Below are 12851 nucleotides of genomic sequence, written 5' to 3'. Positions count from 1 at the left end.
TGCTAGCACGGACATCAGCAGTTCGTTCTATTTTGAGAAGTCTTTGCCTGTGTTTTGTTTCTAGCAATGCCCTCCCCCCCCCCCTTCGGGAAAAAAGAAAAAACAGAGTTGTCTATTTGTACTTATTTGCCATATATCGCTTTTCATTCCTCTTTTTTGAGTTATTCATGAAAGCTGTTATTACTAGAACAAGTACTCCACAACACGAGGTCTGCGTCTGTCGCCTGTCTACGCTCATCATGAAAAGGAATTAAGGGAACGGATTCTTAACAGGCATGAAAGTAAACTTCGTAGACTTCTAATTCAGTTTGCAAAAAATAGTGTTAATTCAATATAGGGGAAGAATGCACGAGGACGTGCACAGTGTTTCCTGCTTGACAAAAGCTGCGTACGTACGTAGATGCAGTGGGACTTAAGGCCTCACAGCAAGTGAAAAATACTGCTGTGTATTTGACAGTGGAAAATAGACTAAATGTAGTTATTGAAATTTCAGTGTGCATTTACTAGACACTTAAACTGCACCGAAATCTGACAAGACGCTGTAACATACGTTTGTATGTAGCTACATACAAAAGTACGGCTTTCGTCAAGCAGGAAACGTTACCTACGTTCTCATATATTGTTCTTTCCCGTGTTGTACTAGTTCTTCGCAGACCGAACTAAAAGTCGACAATATTCACTTTGATGCGTCCTAAGAACCCATCTTTTCGGTTTGTTTCTAGTGGAAAACCTGCTTTTTAATTTCAGCTAAGCCTGTAATCGAAAACATTTACAGCAAGCATTTAGAACATTATAAAGCTAGGGCATTGGTTAAACTATAGTCGGTACCGCGCTAATAATCCGGAAATTTAAAGTGGACTAGTGATTAGAGTAGTTCTGGTATACAACAAATCTCAAGGATTAACATGATTTTTAAACCCCTGGAATATGGAGAAAAGCTGGGTAATTATCATATGACAAAAAGGCAACAAATACAAGGACAAAAAGTGAAGCATTTATTCGATAAACATCGAAACGTAGTTTATGGTACCGCAACAAAGACTCTGAGAAGGCACTTTTTATAGATATAGAAATGTCTAATTCATTCTATTAATTAGTTGATAGTTAATTCTAATCTAGTCAGCACGTGCTACTTAGAGGTGTTCAAATCATCTCCTGAGAGGCTTCGGGAACGCATTTCTCATGAATGCCCCTAATCAAGCAATACGAACCAATATTTCCCCAGAAAACATAATAGACCAGCGATATGATCTGTAGGGTATACTTACTTTGGCACCTCTTAAGCACTTAAAGCACTTGTTAAAGCCGTTACCAAATTTGAGATGAATAGATATTAACCAACTATGTGAGCCTAAAAGGACACTCTAAAAAAGCACTGACTTACAAGAGAACACTATGACCTTTTAAGACCGCTCAAATCATATCGTACGTAAATAGCGTGCAAACATATCCCCAAGCCAGAACTGGTAACAATCTCTGTATTGCAATGAGAGTAGCTGTTTATATTTGACCTGGAATTGGCCTTTATGTATATGTATAGCCTCATTTTGTTCACAAGATTCTAAAGCTCACGAGAACGTGTACAAGCAAATTAGTTTTTTTTTTTCTTCTTTTATAATGATGATCCAGCTTGTAACAACACTTCATAAGCCGTTGCTAAATATTAAAAAAAGTCTCTCTGTAGTATGATTTGAACACGAACCTAATTAAAACATTCACTCACTTTTGTTTATCATTTTCAGACATTCATACACATAATCACAATTACTTTTTATCACAACACGCACTACGTGTGTCACTTCAAGCAAGCTTATTGATTCATGCGAAAAGAAGTGGCAATTTCCCCTCTATTGTCTATCATTGTTCGCTCTGGTGAAATACTTTAAACGCGATCGCCGCTTGTATCGCCACAGCCAAACTTCTATACGACGCATAGATAGCTATGTTGATGTACGCAAATACATGCGGTCACCTAGCGATATTCGTGACGTCGAGTTGTTCATTGTACTTCGTTCGTAGACGCCAAGTTGGTTCTGTTGTTAGGGTGGGAATCGTCTTGTATGGCCTTCATGTTCTCGACCTCGCCACAGTGATGACGACGACGTTGATCTTGCTGCTGCTGCTGGTGTTGTTGTTATGGTCAGGATGATTAGGTTGACAGAGCTTTGTCATTTATGAGTATCGGGGCCTGTACCGGTCTGCCGCACTGAATTCAAATGGCGTGAGCGGTACATACGTGGAGAAGAGTTCTATTGGAGCCGCTATGACCAAGTGTCACATCAAACAAGCAAAGTTTACGAGTGGACTGATCGAAAGAGCCATTGGTAGGTACAAATAATATTACCGCTGTTGCTCCAGTTGCTGCTCGTATCTATAATATTATTCTATGATGTATCATGCTGCGACTAGTGAATACAGTTTAACATTTATCCTCCACCCACGCATCGTAAATCGTGTCAATCAGGTAGGGTTAATAGCATCACGAGCGACAACCACCATTGAATTAGCCAACGAACACGAACTCGGCAAACCTATTCTTACTATTATAGATTATTATAACCTCAGTAAAGCTCCAGTAGGTACAGACACTCGTACATACATCGATGCCCCACCGGTAGCTAGCATCGCATATCTGAGAAATAAAATCGTCCCGTTCGATAGAGGACAGCAGTTCCGATTCACCCACTCCTCAGTTCTATGTAGCAGCCCGACTAACTATTAGAAATCCAGCCAACGGCGGCGGTTAACATTACGACCGCATTAATCAAGTCCATTGTCTCTCATGGCCATTACTTATTACCCTCCTGCGAGATATCAAGATCTATGAAATATTCTTTGCAAATATATCCTTCGTATATGATTGCTTTAAACGTCTGATGATATATCAAGGCTTTTTAAATTCTATCTTTTCCGACTTGGACATCCACTGGTGTGGTGGATGGGTCCCACGTGAGATTGATTATGTCTTTCAAAAAACAGTCAAGAGACTTTACATAATAATGTTCTATGCTGTATCAATCCCATAACATAGTGCATCCTTTTTTGACCAGATTCTTATAAAAAATACCTTTTTTAAGCGCGTTTAACACGTCTCAAACGAGAGTGCCATTTCTATCAACCTGCCAATTTAGGTATTCCGGGCGACGCCAGTAACTCCTCTAGCGTAATACTCCGTCAAAGTCTTTCACAAGTGAAATTTATCCGGTTTAATTGTATAAGCACTTGGCGTGCAGTACAAGCTCAATCCGTATATTGATATATGCCATGTATTAGCTATCTAGTCTAAAGACACTTTTCATTTAAGTCAATGAAGACCCCGCTTCAGCGTGAAGTTGCATAACTTTCACATTGCTACCTACCGTTCAGGCCGAAGAGAGTTAATTTAGATCGCACCACCAGCTTTTGAGCGCAGTTCTACTCAATGCACGACGAAGCAGCACCAACGATCAATAACAACTCTATAACGAGCAACTAGAGTAACTTTTGTTGATGAAAACATCGGTCTTCTATACATTTGTTTTGTATAGCATTCGCCGAGAGATAAAACGCGCTCCCCCCTCCCTTTTTTCTTTACCATGCGTACAATCAATTGATTATTATGTGACTTAACAACTCTATCGTAATGGAACCGTTCGCAGCACAAAGCACTCGTTGGAATCCGTCTTACAAAACCGAATGACTAATTGACGAGCCCGAGGCGATCACCTTTTGTTCCTGTTATTGACGTTGCTTTACCTTGTCGCTTCTTCGTTCACAGTTATCACTGCTCTGTGAAGTATCGGCTGAATATCCTCTATCACCATCCGGCACTTATTATCAATGTTATTATTATCCATGTGCTTTTCACTTGCCGTGATTCTTTTCATTACAATGCTCTATGTGTACACAGTGGAGGTTGAATACACAACGTTCGAGGTGATTCCGTAACTATTGCAGTCGGACAATAACTCTCAAATTTGCGCCTTTGTTGTACTGGTGGCCTGCAGTCGGCGAGTCGAAGAGCGCTTGCCTGAACCTGAGGAAGGTTACTGAGCGTGTTCGCCTTATCAATTTCTTTTTTGAGATAACTGCTTAACAATCATACCCTCGTATAGTGCAACAACGAAAACAGGAAGGTCACTTAACGAAGTAATGCGAGATGTCCATGAGGAAAGCGACTCGAATCTGACCAGCGGCGGCGTTAGCGGTCGAATTAACGTCAGCAAAGAGTGCGCCAGTATATTATCTATTGCTATTGTATGTAACGCCCCCTCAAACTCAGACGATAGAACACAACCAGTCGACCGATAAATATGTCCACGCTCGATCGGTTTTCTTCGAAGGCTGCGTTCCCTCTAACGTTCAGTTGAAGACGACGATGAGACGACCGACCTTAATGGACCTAACCTAAGCAACTGAAACCGAAATTAGCACATGTTCGTTGGATCGTTGAACCGTTTTTTTTAACAGCTAGTAATATTGCTCCCCTCGACTGTTACATCAAAGATTTATAATATATTATATAATATTTATCCTCTACGATAATCGGCCAACGTACGAGTTGCCTCGCTTCATTTGTTGTTCTATGGCTGCTATCATTGACCGGGCTGGCTGCTCCCTGCATGCATCTGTCGATGATTGCTGCAGTTGTCTTTATCGGGTATTGATAGGCAGCGGTAAAAATTGGGGGATCACGAGGGACACGGAAGCGGAGACGATGAAAAAGCTCGTACTCCTACAGCCGTTGCAGGGTCCGTCGTTTCGAAGGCGGGAATGTAAACTCGAATGCGACTCGAATCGGACCAATATTAGTTCGATTCAAGCAGTGCTATGACACCCCTCTCAGACCTTGGCTGCTTATTACAGCTGTTATTGCTATTGCAACGGACGGCAGAAGCAACAACCGCCACAATAACAGCAAGTACCACCAAGCGAAAACCACGATAGCGTGATCTGTAACAACGCACGTTAACCAGCTACAGGAATAGCACAAAAACACAATTTTAGTTGTCGACTTCGTCCATTAATGATGACACGGTCGTTGTTGCTATTGTCGCCGTCAGAGCCGCCGCTGTTGATGATTGCTTTTTGTTTCTTCTTCAATTTCGTCGGCGCTCAATATTGCGCTCTGTGACGTCCACAACGAAACCAACTCGAGTCAACTTATACGTTTCGTTACAGCCAATACTCACAACCTGCCGCTGACGACGGCCGCAATAAATAAACGACGACTACTACTAATAATAATAGTCAAAGCGACGATGACGATATGGGGCGGGCAGGCACGGATAACAGCAGCCAGTCAGCCAAGCCAGGACGCTACCGCTATTGGCGCTTACGCTTGTCGCCGTGTACACCGATCGGCCCGCGCCGTATTTACTAATACGACGACAACACCATCGCGGCCAGACGGTAACGGCAGAGAGCCACACTCACTCACCCACAGGCCGCGACAACTTACACAGTCACCTGGAAAAGAATGTAGATACGCCGCTGAGAATAGTGGCCCGTCGAGAGGGAGCAACGCAGGGGAAAGGGGTAAACAAAATGGAGAGAGACTGAACACAGGTTGACAGCCAAACGCGACGCAGACAACAATGAACCGCCCACGGCCGTAATAACATTGCAAAAAGAGGAAGGGAGAGAGAGAAAGAGAGGACTCGTGGGTTTGGATGTTGCTGCTGCTATGAGATGGACACAGACAAAACAGGGCTACTGTGCGATGGCGGCGGTGCCCTCGAGGACAATCATAACAAGGTGATGTCGTCAAAGTTGGCGGGCGCACAAGTGACCAGTTGGTGGAGAGGAAAGGGCGGGGAATTTGAATATTGACGACTAAGATCAAATGGGTAGAGTAGGTTGGTGTGTTATCATTGCTGTAAAAGGTCAGTGGATAACCAGCTTGCATGGTAGTCATATGGACACATAGTGATCTAGGCTCGAAACCGAGCGTAAACACAATTCATTTCAGGGTGGGAATCAGCTATCCGATAAAATGCCTAACATGAAATATTTTTTTAATTCGCTGTTTATTATTCACGCTTTAACGTGAACAATTCAGAAAATCTGAACTTTTTGCTTGTCAATACTTGAAGTGCTTTTAAATGCCGATCTCTATAAATGACAAACAGTGCCTGTGCAACATAATAAGGCAGCATGACCGTAAATTGTCGCAAGCTAGCTATTGCGTTGTAACAACCCGCTCAGCTGGATTACTGGGGCCCGACTTCCCGCCATCTTAGCGATTGCACAGCAGCAACCAAACCGGGACGTGGCCTAGCAGACGACGCCGTCAACCATCGGAGAAAAAAGGAAACTGATAGAGAGTCCACAGAGGCGCAGTCATCCTGGCAGAGAGACAGTCTATCAGTGTAGTTTCTAGGGGACATTCGAAGCAGCGCTCTGTATTTATCCTACAGCTGAGATTCGTTCACCGATCGTCGGAGGGTGTGTGTGTCTATGTGAACAAACGTCAACAGAAAAATAGTGCCTGTATGTAAGTAGTAATGATACGGCGTTCTATATAAATAATAGAAAAGACAACCAAACTAAATGCATTATTTAGCTACATGGTGTTACTACTCTAATACATGGTAACGCCAGTAAGTTAAAAAATACTGCACGAGTGTTCGAAAATTATCACCGCTCGTTAGTTTGCTGTTGTTTTTGTCGAGCATCCGAACGTGTACCCTGCTTTGTTAGGTTAAAGGTCATTTTGCTACTTTGTTCGATATCAACGTAACTTGCTTAGATTTTACCGCAGACTAACATCGCTTGTTTCAGCTGGGTAGAGGAAGACAATAAATAATTGATAGAGGGACGATTCGTTGGGATTTTTTAACCCTACTAAATACTACTTCAAGTTCTGAGCCGAGATCAGGTTTACTTGAATTAAATGCTGGCTAGAGATTTACAAATCTAACGAAGAATCTGTAATAAGTAATCTAGTTCAAGAAAGATATGTCCGTTTAATATATATATATAGAGCAAAGCGTTCATAAAGCGGTATTATCGATTTGGAATAATCAAACTTAGTGCTACGCAAGATAAAAGCAACATATTGTTGAACGGCGCTAACTAAAAAACAAAATATCGGCCTGCTTTGCATTAGTTGCAATTTCCACTATCCCATACTGTAGTTGTACTTCAAACGATAGCTATAAAACAGATAATGCGGGGTCTACAAAAGTTGACCGAAAAGCTAGAAGACTGCAATACCAAGTATAACATGGCTGGTCGAAATTGTCCGCGTGGAGAAGAACATAAATCGAAAACGCTAAACGTAATCGTTATACATACGGGATGATTTTTAACAAAATCCGTTTGTGGCGTATAACAATGTATGTTATTGGAATGTGAATGCTCTACGTATACTTCCAATAAACTCATTTCTTAAATCTAGTTGTATATCACCAGCAAACTCACGCATGTATCGTGACCTGATATCACAAATCTTTATGTAGCCTCATAATGTGCTGATCTTGGCGCTGATCTTGGCGTCTTCGCTTGCAGCAGCCACGAATACGCAGATTATGCCATCGCGATGCGGAGTCGTCGCGTCAACCGGTCTCATCGTTCCTTTCAACTGTGAGCGAAGAACGACGTTTATCGGCGACTATTCGCCAGGACTATCGAAATGAAGAGTGACATCCTGACAACAGCCGTCGTCGAAAGCAACGTTTTTTAGGTCTTTTCCGTACGAAATAGTGCAGCTCGACTCTCGACAGAGATTTTAGAGATATTAAGGACAGAAGTGGGCTTGCAATTAAATTATTACACGTAACATCTCATTTAATTACATATATTTTTTACTTTGAAGAGCATAATATTGAGGCAGTAAACACAAACACCAGAGACAACAATGATACAGATACAAACGAAACTGTCACGAGAGCCGGTTTACATCGCTGGCGATGTAATCGAATGTGTGATATCGTTCAAAAACATCTCTCAACTATGTGAATCTACCGGACCAGAGATACTCGCTTGGTCGTCAGCACAACTTCATTGTTATTGCTCCGTTGACGAAGCAAAGTTAAAGTTGCCCAGCAGCGTGCGCTGTGACCAGTTGGTCACAGGAACAAAAGAAACTTCGTTCGTGCCCAACCAGGGCGAGAAGGGTTTCGTCATCTATTCGTCGCAGCCAACAATCCTCCTTTGTGATTTGCGCTTGCTCCCAGGAGATGTGAAGACTTTTGTGTATAGAGAAAAATTACCGCCCGGACTCCCACCATCATACAAGGGCCAAATGGTCAAGTACAGCTACAAGATCTCCATTGGTACACAAAAGATCAACGCGGCTAGTAAGCTCTTTAAGATCCCTCTAAAGGTTTTCTGCATAGTAGACTTCGCTTATTCCAACTCGGAGTGCAGTCTTAACCACACGAAACAGAAATCGTTTGGCGGAGATAATAATAACAATAGTGGTAGTGGCACAAACAATAACGGGAACACCAACAACCAGCAAAATTCTTATGGCAACAACCCATTTTTGAGTCCCCTAATTAGGCCAAGTCTGGCTGAGTGCGCTATGGAGTATCTCGAAGACGTGACTGCACCCCGCCAACCAAGCTATTTCAATATCACTCAGGGAAGCGAGCATGATGTCGCGCGGTTCTGTCTTCTCAAATCCAATTTCCGCTTGGGTGAGGATATCGTCGGTACGTTTGATTTTTCCAAAGGCACAATTCCATGCGTGCAGTTTTCGGTGACACTGCAAAGTGTTGAAAGAACTCGTGATGGCAAGTACACGCAAATTCTGCCCTACAGTAAAGCTCATGAAATTTGCTTATTCCTCCGGCAAACCCATGTTGCACTACCAATCCCTGTGCACGTAGCTCCATCGTTTGAGACGGATCTTGTCGAACTGTCGTGGAGGCTGCACTTTGAGTTCGTGATGACTCCGAACGACCTCAAAACGTTCCCGCCAGACCTTCTTCAACATGCTGATGCCAACTGGGAACCGCCAGCCGAACTGGATGTGCACACTATGGTCTGGAACCTGCCTGTGAACATCTTTCCTTCACATAGTGCCCACATTGCTGCACGCTTAAATCTTCAGAGAGAGTTCTATACAGCCTTGTAAAGTGGCTATGTAAACCATTAAATGTTGCTCATGTAAAGTCACTATTATTAAATATACTGGCAGGTAAATTTACACGAGTTGCTCAAATTGTCCGGCCTAAATCCAAGTTCTAATTCCCAATCAACGATTCATTGTGTAATTTGTGTGTTTAACGGTAGAATGAAAAAGCCAGTATTCGGATTCTAAGAACGACTGCAGTGTTTAGTTGTGTTAAATTTCGTATTATTGCTTGTAAGTTGTTTACAGCATTTGTTAACAGAGAGATTTCTGCGAGTTTTTAAGGACTCTCTTTATCTAGTGTCTGGAATCCTGCTAATTATTGAATTTTAGATGACGTCAAATTATAAATGACAATCTAGGCTAAACAAAATGCTTCAAGGAGATACAGAGGCAGTATATTATGGCAAGAGTTGGAGATCCGGCAACCTTAATTGACTTTAGTAGATCAGTCAAGCTGACAATCGCTTGGCCTTTTCGTCTACATGTTGATGTATATAACGAGAAGAAATGTATATTTGCATCGAATTAAAGAAATAAAATCGGTCAATACGTTTACAAAATTATTTTTTGTCTTCTATTTCCAGCTAGAACTATAGCCAGTTTCAACCAGTCGTAAATAAAACACCATACTAGTAAAATCTAACTGCTCTTACACCTAAAATTGTCTTTCAAGTTTTTCTTTATGAAAGAAACTTGGTTGTCGCTACAAGCCATACAAATATTCTTATAATGCACTTCTCAGTAACTAAAATTCTAGTTATAATTGAATAAATTCGGAAGACTTCAGAATAGGGTGGCACTGAAGGCATTATATACAGTTAAAAAATAATAATTGATTTCCTTCGGAACTGAGCGAAATTTCGAAGTAATACTCTCGGAATCTAAGAATTGAGAGCAAAATAAATTTACACAGAGTGAAGCGCGGCTTTCCGAGGGACGCTGATATTTCCTTATGGCAATTCTTCAAATAAACAAAAAAAAAATAAATTTCACTCTGTTTTTAACTGTTTGATGTTTCAGCCGACACATTTAGAAAGAATGTTGTCGAATATTATGAAAGAGCACAGTCAACGGATGAATCAGAGGCGCGATGAGTTAGGTAAGTTTACTGAATAACATTTTAGAACGAATAAATAGCATAGTAGAAAGTAACACTGTATTTTTTAGATAACATCGATTATAGGATGCTCGCAAATGCGCATCGCATATTTGATGTACTGAAACTTTACATATAAGCCGACTTATAAAGACGAAACAATCGAACTCAATCCACTTTGGATTTTTCGGTTCAGATTCTGATGAATGAAGCTTATCGTTCTTATATTCGCGATAGATGCATTTATTCTCTGTTTTAACCATCCATCATGTAAATTTGACTCTGTAACATACATTCGTATAAGATTCTTTTTCGAAAAATCCAGAGAGTTACTTATTTTTATTATATATATATATATATATATATATATAACTTATTTTTTACATAGATTGCGGTAGAGGTGCATGGTGCATCCTGTTCTTGTCTTTCTATGTAAAGATAATACTTTTTGGTACACCCTGCAACGGTCTCGCGTGTTTCATGCTGAGAGCTACGGTCCTGGAGTGGCTGCTACACACTGAGTAACATGTAAACTGTTTGTTTGATTTTCAGAATACAAACGAAAGGTGGCCATAAATGCCACGAACGAATTCACCTCGCTTATGATGGACCATCTCAATGTTGGGTAAAGTGCATTGATTTTCAACTCTGGATGGGTATCTGTGTTAAACGGATTACGAGAACGGCTTGTGGAAAAGACTTATTCAAAGAAGTGCTTGATTTTTATTTTACATATTTGCGTGTTGTGACAACAAGATACTTCGCATTAACTATTCAACCTGAGTAAAAAAATGAACGAGCAGATTCACAACTAATAGCAGAGTTTGCCTCTGTTACAATAGTTTAAGGAATGGTATCAAATTGGGGTCGCAAAAGCTTCTTGTAACCACTACAAATTATTTAGCTGCTTTTCATTGGGACCCATTATTTTCTATTATTTAACTGTACAGTATCATCTTTGGGCGCTCGTGTATATTTGCCTCGAATGATTCCTGTTTGATGCCACCAAAAACTAAGATCTCATTTAGAGAATGGTATGTCTGTAACTAACAAATAAATCGTCATTTTTTAGAGTGGCACAGGCGTACCTCAATCAGAAAAAGCTTGACTCCGAGGCAAAACAGTTAGCTGCACACAGCCAGCAGTTGCTCCGCCAGTCAGAACAATGGGCTAACCTCTTAGACGGCTTCCACAAAATCCTAAAGGAGATCGGCGATGTGGATAATTGGGCTCGAACGATAGAAGCTGACATGAAAACAGTGTCCTCTGCTCTCGAGTATGCTTACAATGGTATGAAAATTATCTCCAAACAGTAGCGTATGACGATGATTTGTGTAGTTTTTCTGTATACACGTCGAAGGAGTCATCTTCAACGATTTAACTTGTGTACTAACAGTTTTGTGAGACATGCCTGTTTGGTTTCAGTGGTGCAAACTTTTAGTGTAGTTTATCTGGTTGGTCGTCCCTTTCCTTGAAGGAATGCCCCCCTCTATGTTCAACCACAGGGTGCTTTCCTCTACTCAATAGCAAGTGGAGTTTGGTGATCTGATTAAATGGAGTTAATGCCGAATCCAAGGTTTAAGCGGAAATCGTAGACAACAGATACACGCTTTTTTAAAAAGATACCTACGTGTCTATAGAGGAGGTGCGTTCATAAAGTGCCTCCATGTCTCCGTACTAAAATCAATTCATACTAATATGTTACTATCGTAAAAATTTTTTAAATTTTCAGTTGATAAACAGGAATGTATACAGCAAACGTCCCGAGAATCGCCATCGACGTTATAGTGTGTATAATCCCGAACTAGCTATCATCACAAGCACGAAAATGCAAATATGAAGCTACACAATAAATTACAATTTTTTTGAACTGTTTTTACTCAAGGAAGAGCGCTTAAACTAAACGATACAATCTTCTTAGAAATAGAACAGAAGATATTATATAGTAGTAAATAGACGTATTTAATCTAATACGAAAGATATGCGTAGTACACCAAGAGCGCTAATTTCGTTTTCAACTGAAAGGATATCAGCTCAGGTAGTATTTGTACATTACAATACATTTTTAATAAATAAACCAAAAATTGGACGCAAGTGAGGATCCAACAGCATTCAAATATTAAATAATTAGCTGATTTCATAGTTTGAGCAGCAATGTCGAAACAGCATTTTAGCCATTTTGACCAGCCGCTAATCCATGATCTGTCGTTTTTGTACAAGCATTCTATGCACCTCAATACTATCTTATAGGTCAAATCAGATCGTCTACTTTACCCCAACTTGTTCGTGGCACTTTACTCAATTTTTGAGGTATCTTATATATTAATGGACTGTTTACGATCTATTACTGCCAAATGCTGTTTGTTTCCCAAAAGTGTTTAAGTTGTCTGTCAGATTAGAGAGCTAGCTGTAGGAAGGCTGCGGGCAAAAGGCCTCGTTTTTGTGTAAAACTGTTCGATAGGGAGCGCTAACAAATCAACATGCGGTTAATCGTTGTCAAAAAGCAGTTATTCCCGGATAGTAGATTCTGGTTAGCTTTTGGCTTTTCCCGCTATCAGTTCTCCGATTAAGTCGCTCGGTTGTTATGTTGTAATGTTTCTACGGCTTTCTCACTCTAGGTCGAAATTAACAGAAGTACACTATTATTTAACGATACTGAAATTAGTCAATTTTCAACCGTCCATTGCCCTT

At 40.8% G+C, this 12851-nt stretch overlaps 3 protein-coding genes across 8 annotated transcripts in view; 2 read left to right on the top strand and 1 right to left on the bottom strand.

Annotated features, from left to right (window-relative positions):
* Positions 1–5561, bottom strand: part of LOC111263587 (ubiquitin carboxyl-terminal hydrolase 31) — a 42730-nt gene extending 37169 nt beyond the window's left edge. The window contains exons 1-2 of one of the 2 annotated variants that reach the window (XM_022838769.2): positions 4538–5561; positions 3360–4394 (exon numbers count right to left, since the gene is read on the bottom strand). The gene's annotated coding sequence lies outside the window, so the exon portion shown is untranslated. Of the gene's footprint in view, positions 1–3359 lie in introns of both variants that reach the window. The other variant, XM_086969690.1, reaches the window with a different exon arrangement.
* Blos1 (biogenesis of lysosome-related organelles complex 1 subunit 1) lies at positions 968–12044 on the top strand. Of its 5 annotated transcripts, none has more exons than XM_086969694.1 (6): positions 6274–6471; positions 7492–7666; positions 10085–10163; positions 10713–10785; positions 11233–11450; positions 11893–12044. In XM_086969694.1, the coding sequence occupies exons 3-6, from the start codon at positions 10103–10105 to the stop codon at positions 11946–11948; spliced, it is 408 nt and encodes a 135-aa protein (XP_086825820.1). In that variant the 5' UTR covers positions 6274–6471; positions 7492–7666; positions 10085–10102; the 3' UTR covers positions 11949–12044. The 5 variants fall into 5 exon arrangements, with proteins under 5 accessions (XP_022694522.1, XP_086825820.1, XP_086825819.1 ...); XM_086969693.1 differs by having other exon boundaries at positions 6274–6475; XM_022838787.2 differs by lacking the exons at positions 6274–6471; positions 7492–7666 and adding an exon at positions 968–2324.
* On the top strand, positions 7673–9627 carry LOC111263590 (RAB6A-GEF complex partner protein 2). The gene has a single exon (XM_022838783.1). The coding sequence runs from the start codon at positions 7841–7843 to the stop codon at positions 9062–9064; it is 1224 nt and encodes a 407-aa protein (XP_022694518.1). The 5' UTR covers positions 7673–7840; the 3' UTR covers positions 9065–9627.
* Positions 12045–12851: the final 807 nt, after the last annotated feature.

This window comes from Varroa jacobsoni, unplaced genomic scaffold, assembly GCF_002532875.2.
Source record: "Varroa jacobsoni isolate VJ856 unplaced genomic scaffold, vjacob_1.0 scaffold_774, whole genome shotgun sequence".
Taxonomy (NCBI): Eukaryota; Metazoa; Arthropoda; class Arachnida; order Mesostigmata; family Varroidae; genus Varroa; species Varroa jacobsoni.
Note: the sequence above shows the minus strand (reverse complement) of the source record. Positions and strands in the feature narration are given on the sequence as shown.

Bases quoted from the DNA above. Each gene is read 5' to 3' on its own strand.
- LOC111263590 (XM_022838783.1), top strand. From the start codon at position 7,841: ATGATACAGATACAAACGAAACTGTCACGAGAGCCGGTTTACATCGCT.
- Blos1 (XM_022838787.2), top strand. From the start codon at position 10,103: ATGTTGTCGAATATTATGAAAGAGCACAGTCAACGGATGAATCAGAGG. The intron at 10,786-11,232 runs GTAAAGTGCATT...GTCATTTTTTAG, and splicing joins ATGGACCATCTCAATGTTGG to AGTGGCACAGGCGTACCTCA. The intron at 11,451-11,892 runs GTATGAAAATTA...TTAAATTTTCAG, and splicing joins TCTCGAGTATGCTTACAATG to TTGATAAACAGGAATGTATA.